This window comes from Rhinatrema bivittatum, chromosome 2 (assembly GCF_901001135.1).
Source record: "Rhinatrema bivittatum chromosome 2, aRhiBiv1.1, whole genome shotgun sequence".
Taxonomy (NCBI): domain Eukaryota; kingdom Metazoa; phylum Chordata; class Amphibia; order Gymnophiona; family Rhinatrematidae; genus Rhinatrema; species Rhinatrema bivittatum.
In genome coordinates this window covers 153,645,059-153,662,860 of record NC_042616.1, presented here as the reverse complement: position 1 = coordinate 153,662,860, position 17,802 = coordinate 153,645,059, and the positions used below count along the sequence as shown (strand labels likewise).

Sequence of the window (17,802 nt, the reverse complement as noted above, 5' to 3'; positions counted from 1 at the left end):
AGACTCTGTTAACTCCAGGGACGGTGTTTTGACTGGGTCACAGGGAGTATAGGCCAGTTGCCCTTACCTAGGACGAAATACCTTCCGGTAGGGGGCAGAATCTGGTTCTTTGTGAGCCAGTGGCCCAGTATAACCTCAGACCAGTGGGATCTGTCCAATGTCTTCCAAGGGTACCAATTGAATCTGTTGGGTGTCTCGGCAAATTCCCTCCATGCCCATTTTGTGGGTTGGTAGTGCATCAGGAAGTACTACTACCAGAGCTCTCCTCCCTCTTAACAGCCAGAGTGGTTGAGCTTGTACCACCAGGGCAAAGAGGATGGGAATTCTAGTTCAGGTACTTCCTGATGCCAAAAAGAGCACAGGAGGACTTTGTCCCATCCTAGACGTAAGGGTCTCGAACAAGTTTCTAAGAAAAGAAAAGTTCAAGATGGTTTCCCTGAGCACCTTGATCCCTCTTTTGTGAAAAGGGAACTGGTTGTGTTCCCTCGACCTAAAGGACGCATACACTCATATCGAGATCTTCCCCTGTCACAGGTAGTATCTCAAATTTCTGGTGGGGAAAATAGCACTTCTAGTACTGGGTGTTGTCGTTCGGGCTCGTGTCAGCCCCACAGGTCTTTACAAAATGCCTGGCTGTGGTGGTGCATATTTTCCTGAATCTGGACAATTGACTGGTCAAGAGCATGTCTCAGGCAGGGGCTGCCAGGTCCATGTGCTTGACCATTCAGGTGTTAGTCACTAGGGTTTCTTCTGAATTACCCAAAATCCCATCTCAGCCTGTTACCTCAGTTGGACTTCATAGGAGCCCTGCTAGACGTAGCTCAGGCCTTCCTGCCTTGCCAGAGGGCCATCACTTTGGCGACCATCACAGCAGAAGTTTAACAGAGCCAGCGGTGTCAGCTTGGCACATCTTGAGTCTGTTGGGCTATATGGCCACAACTGTCCATGTCACTCCCTTGACACGCTTACACATGCGCAGAGCCCAATGGACCCTGACGTCACAATGGTGCCAGGCCACTCAGAGCCTCCAGGATTGCATCTGAGTCATCCTGTCTCTCCGGGACTCATTGTCCTGGAACGGGGGATCTCATTTTGAAGTCTTGTATTAATCATGGATGCATCCACCCTGGGATGGGCAGCTCATGTAGATGGGCTTAGCACTCAGGGTCTCTGGTCCGCTCAGGAATGCTCCATTCAAATCAGCTTCTTGGAGCTTTGGATGATCAGGTACGCGCTATGGGCTTTCAGAGATCGGCTGTCAACAAAGTTGTTCTGATCCAGACTGGCAACCAGGTAGCCATGTGTTATGTCAACAGGCAGGGAGGCATGGGATCATACCTCCAGTGTTAGGAAGAGGTCCAGATATGGTCGTGGGTCCTGACTCAAGGCCACGTACCTGGCCAGGATGGAGAAAGTGGTAGCCGGCAGGCTAAGTTGAGCCTTCAGATCCCACGAGTGGTCCCTGGATCAGGGGGTAGCAAATCGGTTATTCTACCTTTTGGAGGAGCCCAGATGTAGATCTGTTCACATCCCCCTGCATCAGGAAGATGCCTCAGTTTGGTTCTCTGTACAGGTCAGATGGCAAACCAGCCTCGGAGGCCCTTGACCATCACTGGGACAAGGGTCTTCTGTGTGCGTATTCTCTGATTCCCTTAGTAGCACTCTCTTGAAGCTTGGCAAGGACTGAGTCTGGTTTCCACTCCTACAGGAACTGTCCATCTAGAGACCAGTCAGTCTGATGACTTCCCCAGATCTCATCACACAAAATCAAGGCATCCCAACCTCCAGGCCCTGTCATTCACAGCCTGGAGGTTGAGAGGTTAATCGTCCAGCCGCTCAATCTGTCAGAGGATGTGTCTCAGATCCTAGTGGCTTCTAGAAAGCATTCCACTAGAAAGTCCTATGGACTGAAGTGGAGAGGTTCTCCATTTTGTTTGAGCAGAAGGCCCTAGATCTGTTCTCCTACCTCATACAAAAACTGCTTGACTACTTTCTACACCTATTGAAGGCTGGATTGAAAACCAACTCCGTTAGAGTTCGTTTTAGGGCAGTTGGCACATACACTACAGTGTAGATGGTATGCCCATTTCTGTACAGTCTATAGTTGTATGTTTCATGTGGGGCCTACTTCAATTGAAGACTCTCTAAGGCCTCCTGCTGTGTCTTGGGACCTCAGTGTGGTGTTAGCTCAACTGATGAAAGCACTTTTTGAGCTTTTGTGCACCTGTAACCTGATGTACCTGAATGAGAAGGTCATATTTTTGGTGGCGGTCACTTCAGCAACCAGGGACAGCGAGCTCCAAGCCTTAGTGTCGTATCCATCTTATACTAAGATTTATCATGACAGGGTAGTTTTGCGTACGTATCTTAAGGTCCTGCCTAAGGTGGTGACAGATTTTCATCTTAACCAGTCAATCGTCCTGCCAATATTCTTTCCCAGGCCCCAATCGCACCAAGGCGAACGAGCACTACACAGTTTGGATTGCAAGCGATCCTTAACCTTTTTTCTGGAACGCACTGAAACCCATAGCTCACAATACTTTTTTGTTCCTTTTGATAAGAATAGGTTGTGCATTGCCGTTGTGAAACAGACAGTAACTAATTGACTAGCAGATTGCATCTCCTTCTGTTATACCCATGCAGGATTGCATCTTGGGGGTCATGTCAAGGCTCATTCTGTCAGAATCATGGCAGCGTCAGTGGCCCATTTGTGAGCAGATCCCATGGAGGAGATCTGCAAGACTGTGATGTGGAGTTCTCTCCACCCATTCACATCTAATTGCTGTCTAGATAGGGATGGCCGATGTGACAGTAGATTCGGCCAGTCTGTTCTTCGGATCCTGTTTGAGGTGTGGAACTCAACTCTCCTGCCTAGGGCTCGTTGTTTGGGTTCAGGCTGTCTTCCCCATCTATGGCCAACAGCACTAGTGTTGTTGTGCCCATTGGCACCTGGTTGAGTGTCTGTTGGTTCCTTTTTCTGTTGGAGAGCAGCCTATAGCTAGGAATTCACCCATGTTTGAGGACTACCATCCTGCTTATCGCAGAGAAAGCAGAATTGCTTACCTGTAACAGGTGTTCTCAAAGGACAGCAGTCCTCATGAAACCCACCTTCTACCCCGCAGAGTTGGGTTTCTCCTACTTTTATTTTAATAATAATTTTGTGTTACAAGACAGGTGAGGGACCTTGCGTGGATGCATGGTATAGGGCAAGCTGGGCATGCTCAGTGTGCCTAGTCAAAGTTCTAAAACTTTTGACATAAGTTTTCTGTATCCGGGCTCCATCTCATGATGTCGCTCAATTGAGGACTAACATCCTGCTGTCCTTGGAGAACACCAGTTACAGGTAAAAAACTCTGCTTTGTGCTTATACAAAAAAGTTGTTTAAGTTCATCAGTCTGTGTTGACTTTGAATTCATGTTCTTTGCATGTTCATTAAATGCTATTTCAAGTTAAGAAAATGTTTGTTTGTTTGTTTGTTTTTTTAAGGGGGGGTTCTTGTTTATTTACTTACATATCTTTGATTTTTCAGAGAAGGCTACCAGCGAGATGAACACTGCTGAGGACTGGGGCCTCATCTTGGATTTGTGTGACAAAGTTGGGCAGTCACGCACAGGGTAAGTAGGGAAAAATGAAAAGAAGCCAGGTAGCATCCATACTAACTTCTTACTAATTGAATATCATATTTCAGTCAGCATAAAATGAAAATGCATTCAGCTACCTAGGCTATAGAAGGACTCTTAATATAAAATATGCTTACTGCTATGTTTCTTGTGATATCATATCCTTTTGCAAATATAGGAGCAAAAAGCCGGCATTGAAATAAATGTATAAATGTGCACTCAAATTATCAGATTTACAAAGTAATGTGTACAGAATTTAATTAAAGAGAGGAAACAACTTATTTATTATCAAACTATCATTATACTAATATTTAAACTTAAGAGAACAACATCATCAGAACTTAGTGCAAATCTTTTTTAATCCACTGTCTCTCACCACACAATGGGCCACAAAACAGTATCAGCCGTTTGTCCAGCACTTCACTGTAATCATTTGACGTTGTCTCTCATGACTCACCCACAAAATGTATTTAATCCATTTAAAAACCAATTTCCCTAAACCCAGAAACATTTTTTTAATTTAATTTTGTTATCAATTATTCGCAATAAAAAATACTTAGCTCCCACTGTAGCGTTTCAAACATTGCCCGACGTGGACCATGTTTCGGCTGTCACCAGCCTTGGTCAGGGGACACCTCGTAATGACAAATCCTTAAGACGCCTCACTTGTTCAGATATTAATCCTAAAATAAACTGTTAAAAACATTCTCATCTCGCCCAAACTACTGAGGCGTCTTAAGGATTTGTCATTTAGTAGTTACCAAATACCCAATTTCTGTTGCTATGGTTTTAGAACATCTTTTGATTAAATTCAGAAAGGCTAACACCTTAACCAGCAGTATAGTTTATTGCTTGCTTGACCTCAGTCTTTAAGTTTTTTTCCTGAGTTTGTGAAATCTCTCTTCTTGGCTATTGGAGTCCTCCAGGATACTCATCCTAGGGGATTTTTATGCTGATTTACCTGATACTAGGAAAGATCAGATTATTTTAGCAGGATTGGTTGCTTTGGATTTTAAAACAGGCTAAAGCTGCACCTATTCATGTGGTTGGATGCATTTTAGATTTGATTTTTGTGATGATACTTTATTTCTGATATTTATATCAGCCCATTTATCTGATCGCTTTGTAATTAACTTTATTTTAGAGGGGAGGCCTTTTTTGTTTGATGGCCTAAAGGAAAATAAAGTAGTCAGAATAAATAAGGAAAAGTCCTGATGGTTTTTTAGCTGAGCATGATGAACTTGATGGTTCTGTTACAGATTTTATTAATAGTTGGAATTGTATTTTAATTGTAATACGAACTGGATAATTGATGGCTTAGTGGTGATTTATCATATTTTGACTCAAATTTTTAATTCTTTAGCCCCTGAAAAAATTCATCAAATGAGATAGTTCAAGCTCTCCCCTTGGTATACTGAAGAATTGTGTGACCTTAAAGGTGAAGAGTGGTGTTTGGAAAGACGGTGGCTGAAATCTCAATAAGAGAATAAGATTAGCTTAACCTATGTCCGTAGTTTTATAAATCAGCCATTTTGGAGACCATGTGGTGGTGGTATCAATCTAAAATCGAGTCAACCTCCAGTGAATTCAAAAAGCTTTAGCTGGTAGTTCACTGGAGGTTGACTCGATTTTAGATTGATACCACCACCACATGGCCTATACAGTATCCTGGGTGCGCTGGTACCTGTCATTTCAAATGTCATTTCAACTGACATTTGAAATGACAGGTACCAGGAAGTGGATGGTTCCCCCCCCCTCCCGAAGCAAGGCGCAGGGCGAAAATTAAAACAAAAGGGAATAAAGTGTAAAAAAAAGTAAACTTACTGGCGGGAGCCGGCGGGCGCGCGTTCGAGGCGGGAGCGAGTTCATTGAGGCGGGAGCCGGCGGGCGGGTGGGCGTGCGTTCATCCATGCGGCGTCGGGAGCCGGCGGGTGCGCGTTCATCCAGGCAGCAGCAGGAGCCGGCGGGTGCGCGTTCATCCAGGCGGCGGTGGCGGGAGCCGGCGGGCGCGCGTGCATCCAGGCGGCGGTGGCGGGAGCCGGCGGGCGCGCGTGCATCCAGGCGGCGGTGGCGGGAGCCGGCGGGCGTGCGTTCATCCAGGCGGCGGTGGCGGGAGCCGGCGGGCGGGCGTGCGTTCATCCAGGCGGAGGGAGCCGGCTGCGAAAGCGGCCTCCAGCAGCCCCCGCCGGCAGTGAATGAATGCACACCTGTGTACGCCCGTGTAATTTCGGCGCTCAAGGAGTGACGTCGCGACGTTTGACGTCACGGCATGTGACGTCGGCGTTTGCTAATGCACTGCCTCAATGTCCGCCCGCGTGGAGATGGGGGATTCGTAAAGTGACATCCAAGGTATTTATAACTACTTTACCAAAAGCGGGGCTCGCTGCAAATGTTAGTATATATGTATCTAGCATTATTGTTTTAAGTTCATTTAAGGAATCGCATGTGTAGTGCAATGATTCACAATATCATTTAAAAAAAAAAAAGGGGGGGCTAGCGACAATAATAAAATAGACATGGACAGTAAATAAGAGATTAAAAGCTGCCCTTTCCTATATTTAATGCCCAGGGCTTAATGGCGCCAATATAATTCTAAATGTTTTTGAATTTTGATTTGGAAAAAGCATCCCGATTTTGAAATCTGACGCTTAGAGTTTTTCAAGTGGCAATACAGAGTCCCGTTTTTAGGTTTTCTTTTGTGGGAAAGTTTGCCGTCTACCCTTAACCCTTGCCTCTAACGCAGGGGTAGAGGTAGGCGGTAAGTTATCAGGTTTAAACGCGGGGCAAAATGGCAGGGTAAAATAGCGATAGTCGGGGCGCGCGTTACTGTATGGGAGGGAATAGCTAACTCGATCGTTTACATCTGATATACATGCCGCATGTGGAAGGGGTTACCCGGGGATTTAAAGAGGCGATAAGAATCGGTTAAAGGGGATTGTGTATCGCAGGAAGGGCTAACGCGGCCGAAAAGTGAGTAGAAAGCAGGTTAGGAGCAGGGTAACCACGGCCGCACTTTACTGTATTGAGCTGATAGAAATTCCCTACTGTCAACAGTAAAATGTTTTGCAACACAAAAACTGTACATAGCAGAAACTATTCATGAAGGTGCAAAAACTACTAGAAATAGATAAGAGTTGCTATTGGACTAAATCAGATTTTTATCTTATATGGGAATACATCCTGTTGTAGGTAAATTCACCCAGAAGTTTAATGATCCAGTTATCAGCTGAATACTAATTTAGTAGTAGTGATTCTCACAGGACAAGCAGGATGGTAGTCCTCACATATGGGTGACATAACAGGATGGAGCCCAATCACGGAACACTTCTGTCAAAGTTTCCAGAACTTTGACTGGCCCCTATGAGAAATGTTCTCTTAAACTAACCACCCCACACTCTCCTGCCCCCCCCCCCCAGAGTTGCTGAATGAATGAAACCTGCCCCCCCCCCTCGTGACCCCTCCCCAAGATGTTTGCAATAAATTCATTACCACCCCCACCCTCCAGACCCCCCCCCCCCCCGAGACCTGATAAAAATGTCAGTCGGTGTTCAAGAGCAGTCTGGGAGCAATGTATTGGCGTTGGTCCATCGGCTGCGAGAACTGAAACTGGTTCAGACGGCCCTTTGCCCTTACTATGTCAGTGGGGTGGAGCAATGCAGCAGTAGGTCCTCTGACATAGTAAGGGCAAAGGTCCGCCTGCTGCCAGTCCTGAAAATGGCACAGAGGGGCCCTCGCCCTTATTATGTCACATGGGCTACTGCCGCCAATGGTGTCCCTGAGTGGCATAGTAAGGGAAAGGGCTGTCGGCGCCATGTTGATTGCTGGCAGCCGATGGCCGTAGTGCAGGAGATGTGTCCCGGACCGGTCCTGGCCCCCCGCTGGAGCCTCCCGGACTTCTGTCAGGTTTTGTGTGTGTTGTGAGGGCCTGGGAAGTAAATAAATTTGGCATCTGTGAGGGGGGTGTGAGGAGGGTGGTTTTGTGTGTGTTGGGAGGCTGTGGGAAGTAAATCAATTTGGCATGTGTGTGGGGGGGGGGTGTGAGGAGGGTGGTGGGTGTATTTTATCTGTAAAGGAAATAATTATCTTCTGGCGAAAAAAGTGCGCAAATGTGTTAAAATGGAAGTGAAACATGAACCTGGACTGGCGACATGATTAGTGTAGCGTGTGTTAGTGTAAGGGGTAACAGATGGCGCTTACGTCTAGCAGATGTTGCTGTTTTCTGGAAAACAATTGTAAACCTATTTTACCTGTCACAGGTGTGACATATCTGTAATGTAAGTTCAGAAGAAGCTTCCTGTATGCGAAATGAAGGTTGTGTCCAAATTTGAAAGCAATCGGTTCAGTGGTTTCTGAGATTAGCGATTTTGTCCAAACTATTTAACATTTTTATTTATATAGATATATTGAGTACTTTAGCACAGCATATAATACATAGTGACATAAATTCATTAGCAAAAATTTTTTATTGTATACAAAACATTTTATCAAAAAAATCTTCTTGAGCGTCTTGGCGAAAAAGAGGAGAGATAAGAGTGGAATTGTAGAGATAAAAAGTTTGGTCTGTCCTTTATGTGAGAAGTAATATGCTGTGAAAATTGAGAGCGGATACATTTGGGTGAATTGGTGGAAGATTTGTGTACTGTGCTCCCCTGAAGAAGCCTATTGAATGGCGAAACATGTTGGGAGTATGAAGTTGTAAAACAGAAGTATAAAAGGGAATATAATGTTATAAAGAGGGAGTAGAATAATTGTATGGTTACACAGATTCTTCAAAGAAAAATGTTTTAATAGTATGAATGTGTGTATGAATGATTTTTTATGGAGAAAACTTTATTCACTCTGTGTCTAGTGATGAATAAAAATTAAATGTTTTTGAAGATGTTTTTTGATTAAAATGTTTTGTATACAATAAAACATTTTTGCTAATGAATTTGTCACTATGTATTTGCTTTTGCATCAGCAGCACCATCCACCACCTGTTCATGGCTGCCAGAGAGAATGCCAAAAGGAGGCTCCTCTGCAGACACAAAGCCAGGACAGAATTTTTTTTTATCATGGCACCCCCCCCCCCCCCCCCCGTACTTCTTCCGGTAGGGGCAGAATTTAGTCCTTTATTCAATCTTGGGGCCAAATAACCAGCGACCAATGAATCCAGCTGCACTAACCACATCCTCTGGCAACAAATTACAGAGCTTTATTGTGCGTTGAGTGAGAGAATTTTCTCCGATTAGTCTTAAATGTGCTATTTGCTAACTTCATGGAATGCCCCCTAGTCCTTATTTTATTCGATAGTGTAAATAACCGATTCACATCTACTTGTTCAAGACCTCTCATGATCTTAAAGACCTCTGTCATATCCCCTCTCAGCCATCTCTTTTCCAAGTTGAACAGCCCTAACTTCTTTCCTCATAGGGGAGCTGTTCCATCCCCTCTGTCATTTTGGTTGCCTTTCTCTGTACCTTCTCCATCGTAACTATATCTTTTTTGAGATGCGGTGACCAGAATTGTACACAGTATTCAAGATGCGGTCTCACCATGGAGCGATATAGAGGCATTATGACATTTTCCGTTTTATTAACCATTCCCTTCCTAATAATTCCTAACATTCTGTTTGCTTTTTTGACTGCTGCAGCACACTGAGCTGACGATTTTAAAGTATTATCCACTATGATGCCTAGATCTTTTTCCTGGGTGGTAGCTCCTAATATGGAACCTAACAATCGTGTAACTAAAGCAAGGGTTATTTTTCCCTATATGCAACACTTTGCACTTGTCCACATTAAATTTCATCTGCCATTTGGATGCCCAATCTTCTAGTCTTGCAAGGTCCTCCTGTAATGTGTCACAATCCACTTTTGATTTAACTACTCTGAATAATTTTGTATCGTCTGCAAATTTGATAACCTCACTCGTCGTATTCCTTTCCAGATCTCATATATATATATATATAAAACTGTTTACCCTTTTCCACTGAGAAAATTGACCATTTAATCCTACTTTCTGTTTCCTGTCTTTTAACCAGTTTGTAATCCAAGAAAGGACATCACCTCCTATCCCATGACTTTTTAGTTTTCTCAGAAGCCTTTCATGAGGGACTCTTTCAAATGCCTTCTAAAAATCCAAATACACTACATCTACTGGTTCACTTTTATCCACATGTTTATTAACCCCTTCCAAAAAAATGAAGCAGATTTGTTAGGCAAGACTTGCCTTGGGTAAATCCATGTTGACTGTGTTCCATTAAACCATGTCTTTCTATATGTTCTGTGATTTTGATCTTGAGAATAGTTTCCTCTTTTTCCTGGCACTGATCTTATCAGGAATATCTTCTTCAGATCAATCATCTTGAGCTAAGGGACATAAAAAATGTGCTACAAATCTTCACACACCTACTGTTATGAAGAAGTGACCTGAAACAAATAGTCAATCAAGTTGCCATGTTCTTTGTGAATAAATAAGTTGCAACGTGTTCCTGGCTGCTATGTCAGGAGCTCTCTTCATTTGGCAATGGGTAATAGACCATGATGCAAAACTACAAGCCACATACCTTCCAGAAGTGGAGAGCACAGTAGACCAGCTGAGCAGAATTTTTTATCCACACAAATAGTCATTTTATCAGTCTGTTGCCAAGACTATTCTACTTGTGGGGCCAACCAACGATTGACCTGTTTTGTGAAAGACTGCAACTGAAAACTAGATAGATTTTGCTCCATTTTACCCAGCGCTTACCATGTAGCATAGGGTGCTTTTTTTATTGGCTAGGGAAATAGACCTTCTCTCTGTTGCCACTTATTTGCGAGTATGTTGCAGAAGCTTATGAGGGACCATGCAACTATGATCCTCCATAGCCCCAGCATGGCCGAGTCAAGTGTGGTCTGTTTATATCATACAGCTCTAATCACATTTTCCAAAACATCTCAAAGAAGACCCTTGTCTCCTATCTTGAGGAGGGTCTCTTACTTCATCTAGCACTTCAGTCTTTCAACCTCACTTCATAGATGTTGAATGCAAAATCTTAACCAATTGGGTCGTTCCTAAGCTGGTGGAAAATATTGTCCTCTCTGTCGAAGCCTTCAATGAAGCATAACTACGCCTTTAAATGGAATAAAATACTTCATATGGTGTTTGGCTTGTAAATTGGACCGATTCACCTGTGAGTCCTGACATCTACTGTCCTACTTCTATCATTTGGCTGTCTGGCCTCGCAACATTATCAGTACGCCTTCATCTCTGGTATTGCAGCATATAATTTCTCAGCTGATAATGCGCCCATATCATCCTAGCCTCTGGTTTCCAGATTCGTGAAAGGCCTGATGCAGCTTAAACCTCTAGTTTACAAACTTCCCATGCCATGAGATCTCAATGTAGTTCTCACATTTAATGCAACCTCCTTTTGAGCAGTTAGATTCTGCAGTTTTAAAGTACCTCAGCTGGAAGGTGGTCATGGTTACATCCACATTCAGAACGCATGAACTCCAAGCAGTGGTACATTTTTACCAGTACTTGCAGTTTTTTCATGATAAAGTAACATAGGAACATAGAAATGATGGCAGAAAAGTACCAAATGATCTACCCAGTCTGCCCAGCAAGCTTATGCCAGTATCTTCTGCACTGTGCAGGTTACCCTCGTGTTTATCAGTTTGACAGACTGTAAACGTCAGAGCCCTCTGATACTGTTTGAATCCAGTTTCCATTAACCCTTGCTGTGGAAGCAGAGAGCAATGATGGAGCTGCATCAAAGTATCAGGCTTAGTGATTAAGGGTAGTAAAAGCTGCATCAGCAAGATACTCCCATGTTTATTAGTTTCCCAAACCGTAAACGTTGGGGCCCTTGTTGGTTGCTGTCTGAATCCAATTCCCCTTTTCCCACTGCCAATGAAAGAGAGTAATGTTAGAGTTGCATTAACAGTATCAAGGCCTATTAAGGGTAGCAACTGCCATACCAGCAAGTTAGCCCCATGTACTCTTTTATTTCCATCCTCTAGCTCTTAGGGATCCACAGTTTTTATCCCAGGTCCCTTTGGATTCCTTCACTGACTTAGTCTTCACCACCTCCTCCGGAAGGGCATCCCAGGCATTCATCACCCTTTTCATGAAAAAATATTTCCTGACACTGGAATGAAACTCCCTGGAGTTTCATTTCATGACCTCTAGTTCTATTGATTTCTTTCCAGTGGAAAAGGTTTGATTGTGTATCATTAAAACCTTTCAGGTATCTGAAGGTCTGCATCGTATCGCTCCTTCACCACCTCTCTTCCAGGGTATACATATTGAGATCCTTCAGCCTCTCCTCATAAGTCTTCCAATGCTGACGCCTCACCATTTTGGTTGCTCTTCTTTGGACCGTCTCTATCCTGTCTTTATACTTTTTGCAATATGGGCACCAGTACTGAATGCAGTACTCCAGGTGAGGCCTCACCAAGGACTTGTAGAAGGGCATTATCACCTCTTTTCCTTTCCAGCCACTAGCAAGGTGACTCTCTCATCTCAGTGGGAGCAGCAAGAGGTGGCCTCCCAGTCTTTCGAATCGAGTGACACATGTATGATTTTCTACCCGCCGGTGAGAAGTATGTGTGCATCCGATGCAAACAGCTCCTATCTTTCGGAGAACAATTCTGATCTCTTGAGGCTAGAGTGGCAGACCTGGAGGAGCTAACGCAGACAGAGGTATATAAATGAGACTTTCAGGGACATAGTAGCCAAGTCCTAACTCCAGTCAGGCATCCCTGGTACTGCCTTGGAGGAGGAAGGTCTCATGATCGGAGAGCATCAACCTGGTGCAGCAGGAAATAATCCTGTAGCAAGGACCGGGTCTCCAGGTAGTGCATAGTCATCTCGTACCGAGGATGTCTCCCCCAGGGCTTCTGCCAAGGAGGGGAAGGGTTAGGTTGGCCGTCATAGATGGTGATTTGATTATTAGGAATGTAGACAGCTGGGTAGCTGGTGGGCATAAGGACTGCCTGGTAACATGCCTACCTGGTGCGAAGGTGACGGACCTCATGCGACACCTAGATAGAATTTTAGACAGTGCTGGGGACGAGCCGGCTGTGGTACATGTGGGCACCAATGACATAGGAAAATGTGGGAGGGAGGTTCTGGAAGCCAAATTTAGGCTCTTAGGTAGAAAGCTGAAGCCCAGAATCTCCGGGGTAGCATTCTCTGAAATGCTCCCTGTTCCACGCACAGGTCCCCAGATGCAGGCAGAGCTCCGGAGTCTCAATGCATGGATGAGACGATGGTGCAAGGAAGAGGGATTCAGCTTTGTAAGGAACTGGGGAAGCTTTTGGGGAAGGGGAGAGTCTTTTTTTCTGAAGGGATGGACTCCATCTTAACCAGGGTTGGAACCAAGCTGCTGGCGCCAACCTGTAAAAAGGAGGTAGCTTTTAAACTAGAACAAAGGAGAAAGCAGACAGTCGCTCAGCAGCACATGGTTCGGAGGGAGGTATCTTCAAAGGATACTAATAAAGCATTAGTTACTGCATCCCAACAGAGAGATTCCAATAATAAGAAAAGTAGTCCAAGTGCCTATAATTAAAAACTCACCTGAGCTAAAAGATTCCAATTTTTCCCTGTCAATTGAAAAGCAGAATGTAAATACAAACAAAAAACTCACTTTGAAATGTTTGTATGCTAATGCCAGAAGTCTAAGAAGTAAGATGGGAGAATTAGAGTGTATAGCAGTGAATGATGACATAGACTTACTTGGCATCTCAGAGACATGGTGGAAAGAGGATAACCAATGGGATAGTGCTATACCGGGGTACAAATTATATCGCAATGGCAGAGGAGCATCTTGGTGGAGGAGTGGTGCTTTATGTCCGGGATGGCATAGGGTCCAACAGGATAAAGATCCTGCATGAGACTAAATATGCAATTAAATCTTTATGGGTAGAAATCCCTTGTCTGTTGGGGAAGAGAATAGTGATAGGATTATCCGAGCATCCACCTGGCCAAAATGGTGAGACGGACAGTGAAATGCTAAGAGAAATTGCATTTCTCCATTATTACTGCACGACCAAATTGGTCGTGCAGTAATAATGGGAGCTTTCAATTACCACTTGAAAGAGTCAAAACAGTTAACCGAAATAGTAAACTGTAACCACTAATAGGAACCACAAATTATATTTACCAAAGCCTCAATGAAGGTATCAGCAAGCCTGATGTATGTTTCAAAAGAAACTAACCGGTCTTCTAATCATTCACCTCGAAAAACTTCTTTCAATTTTATTAATCAAAAAAATATCTTTTTTTATATTTTTAGTTCATTTTTTGTAAAAGTCCCCAATCCTCAGAGAATATAAATAGTAGACTCTTTGGTATCCGTTTTTGAACAGCCCAACAAGCCGATGTTTCGCAAAACTGCTTCTTCAGGGGCATGTGAAAGCATTGCATAAAGAGTCTGAACCGTCTCAAAATGGACTCAGCGTCTCGAATGTCTCGTTTCCAGTGAAGAGCGCTATTGCATTCACTCTGTGTTAGACGCGCATTGAATAGGCTCTAATCCCCTCATTGCATTAGAGGATTGATTAGCGCCTATTCTACCCGCGTCCAACTGCACATAAAGAGTGTGCTCGGCTCAGCGCACCATATTGCATTGGCCCCTGTGTATTTAAGACCTAACCAAAGGACTAGTGGTTAGAGCAGCAGGCTAGAAGCCAGGGTTCAAATGCCATTGCCACTCCTTATGATCTTAGGCAAGTCATTTTACCCTCTGTTGCCTCAGGTACAAACTTAGGCCTAGATTTATCATTTTGCCAAAAAAAAAAAAGGGGGGGGGGCATGGTTAGGGTAATTTATCTGGTACTGCAAGCTGAGAAGTCCCTGAGCATTGCATTTGGCCTCCTGGGGGGGGGGGGGGAGAGAGAGAGTGGCTCACATATAAGTCAACTACTTATACTACTGTAAGAGGGGCTACTAATAACTTAGGGTGAGATTTTGGTGGTGGGCTAGGTTTTGGGGGGCAGTTTTATATGCACAGTCAGAGGTACGAACAGCACAATTGCCATCAGTAAAGATTTTATGTGATTTGGAGTAATTAAAGATAAAAAAAGATGAGATTTGTACTATGTACTCTCTACCTAGCTTGTAACAGATGGCAACTATGCTGTTCGTACCTCTGACTGTGCATGTAAAACTCACCCCAAAACCTAGTCCACCACCTAAACCTCATACCAGTTACTAGTAGCCCCTTTTACAGTGGTATAAGTAGTTCACGTATATGTGAGCCTCCACTCTCCTTCCTTCCCAACAGGATTTGCAATAAATTCCGTTTCGGCCATAACTCACAGCTATGAAAGGCATGACACCGAGAAAAGAGGTGTAGTTTTGCATTGTTAAATCCCACGAAGGCATGCATTACATTATTGTACACAACGTTAAGCAGCCATTTCCATTTACTCCTCCCACGAATAAAATTTGCATATGCATCTCACGATGCAGTATTTATCGCATGTGTTATCATGGGCATTAGGGCCCTAATGCAATTTGATAAATGACCCCCTTAGATTGTAACCCCTCTGGGGATAGGGGAATACCTACAGTACCTGAATGTAATCCGCTTAGAAGTGCCAAAAATTGGAATATAAATCAAATCAAAATATGTTTTTGTTTGCTTTTTAGGCCAAAAGACTGTCTTCGCTCTATTATGAAGCGAGTGAACCATAAGGACCCACATGTTGCTATGCAAGCACTAACTGTAAGTCATTCTTACTTTATTTTAGTTACATTTGTTGCACACCTCTTCATCATGTATTAAGTGTGATATATCATCAATGCACAGCTTACGTTTAAGAATACAAATAAATAATTAGCAAAACAAAATATTACCAGAAAAATGATGCAAGAACTTTACAAACAAATATTAACATTGATGCTGGTGCATTGTAAATAAAATACTAATAATAAGACCAATGCTTCTCAATCATACTTCACATCATATTATAACACCCTCAAACAATACATATTCGAAAATACATCTGTCTGTTTGTATTTGATTAACATTACATTCACCCTCATTCGAAACTAATAATCCGGGGAATATTGTGGTCTTTTATGTAATGCTGTTATACCCCAAGCTCTAAATTCTAGAGATGTGCATTGTTCTTTAGGTTTGTTTTGGGCTTCATTTTCAGGGAACCGCAGGAAACTTCGGTTTTCCTGCGGTTCGGGGAGTTTTTTTCGTGGGCCCCCAGTTTTCGGGTTAGTGCACACTAACATTTTAAAATTAGCGTGCACTAACCTGAAATACAAATTTTTTGAAATTTCGGAAAAATTCTTCTCGGGCTTTGTTGCCCCAAACCATGGCGAATTAGTCAATTTCGTTGAAATTTCGTTGAAATTGTCTAATTCGGCAAAAACGAATGCACATCTCTAATAAATTCTCTTCCTATCAAACACACAGGGGGCATAAGACTAAGCACAAGGTTAAAATCTTTGTCCTATGGATAGGGTTAGATAAAACTAGCTTTTGCTTCTGTTCAACTGTAATATCTCTCACACTTAGTTAAACACTTGGGTAAAAAAAGCAGACCTTTAGCCATTCCCTGAAAGATAAATAGTTTTCAGACCCTCTTAATGCCAATGGTAATTTATTCCAAAGGGAGGGGCGATTGATATTAAAGGCCCTAGTGCATGTTTGAATTAACCTTGTTTTTTTAATTGAAGGTTCTTGAAGTAGAGCACCCTGGGACAATGAAAGGGACCAAGTAGGTCTGTAAGGAATCAGATGATCCTTCAGATACATTGCTCCATGACCCCAGAAGAATTTGTAAACCAGTTTCAGGATTTTAAATCATGTTTTGGGTGGGTCACAGAAAATATTAAAATAAACACATACAAACAACATAAAATTATAAACAGACATATAAATATATCAGTTAACTTTAAAAACCTCAACTTAAACTGATACTAACTAGAAATGGACATAAAGGCTTCCTGAAACAGTACTGCTTTTAAATGCTTCTGGAAAAACTTAAAATCCATCAAATTCTGAAGCTCGTCAGACACCCTATTCCACAAAATGGGAACACTGATAGAAAGATCTCGCTTTCTTGTCCCTTGAAGACAAGCAGTCTTAATGATAGGAACTTGTAAGAAATGACCATTAGTGGAACTCAAAGATCTGTTTGGAACATATTAATTGTATAGATAAATAACTTGATGCAGAATTGATCAAAGATTTGTAAACCAAGACCAATACCTTAAATGTCATACTTTATTGGTAATCAATGTAAATGAGAAAGCATTGATGTAACATATTCTCTTATTGGGGCTTCTAAAAAAAAAGACGGGCAGCCAAATCGCAGGGTTATCAATCGGACTTTGGGAAGTTCCATATAAAAAGAATTGCAATGATTGATTGTAGTTAGGACAAAGGCTTGGATAATCAGATGAAAGTCTTGATCTATCAAAAGTTTTAAATGCCACAACATCTTCGATTTGAAATACCCAGATGATAAAATGGATCTAAGTTGGTAATTATAGGTTAAACCAGAATCAAAATAAAATCCCAAGTTCTGAATGTGTTCCATAAATTGCACCTTAACTTCTACCTTTATAAATGGTGTTAACTCTTTTGGTCTTGGTTTATGAGAAATGCAAAGAACCTCTGTTTTAGATAAATTTCCTAGCACCCAGACATATATTCAGGACCAGTGGGTTATACACCTCTACCAGCAGATGGAGTCGTAGCAAAACTGACATCACAGTATATATACTCCTGCAGTGACATCAAGGTAAAAAAGAAAAAGAAAAATTGAAAAAAATACCTCTGAAACTGGGAAGAGAATAGCATGAAGAAAGCCAGGATTGAGAGACCTGCCCCCCCCCCCCCCCCCGACGTCATCGCAGCCGGAGCCAGTCCGTTGAAAGGCACCAAGCTGCCAGGCGCCGTGCGCCAAAGGGGGGCAACAAAGGGACACTCCCCTTTGTGAACCCCTTCGTGCAACCCGTAATGTTAACCATTTCCATGTTTATTTCCCTTGTTAACAATTTCCCATGTTTTATTATTATTTCAATGTATTGACAAAGGAAACGCTTGATTTCCTGCATTTTTTTTTTTTAATGTAAACCGATGTGATATGTAAAATCGAACACCGGCATATAAAAATAAATAAATATACTCCTGCAGTGACATCAGCCTGTCTGTGTTCTCCGTCTCCAGCAGATGGTGGACATGCATCTC

At 42.9% G+C, this 17,802-nt stretch overlaps 1 protein-coding gene across 3 annotated transcripts in view; it reads left to right on the top strand.

Moving 5' to 3' along the window:
- STAM (signal transducing adaptor molecule) overlaps positions 1-17,802 on the top strand; it is a 214,711-nt gene that overhangs the window by 15,451 nt on the left and 181,458 nt on the right. For 2 of the 3 annotated variants that reach the window (XM_029588752.1, XM_029588751.1), the window contains exons 2-3: positions 3,530-3,614; positions 15,240-15,315. In XM_029588752.1, the coding sequence (XP_029444612.1) occupies positions 3,530-3,614; positions 15,240-15,315 (161 nt within the window). Of the gene's footprint in view, positions 1-3,529; positions 3,615-15,239; positions 15,316-17,802 lie in introns of those variants that run through there. The other variant, XM_029588753.1, reaches the window with a different exon arrangement.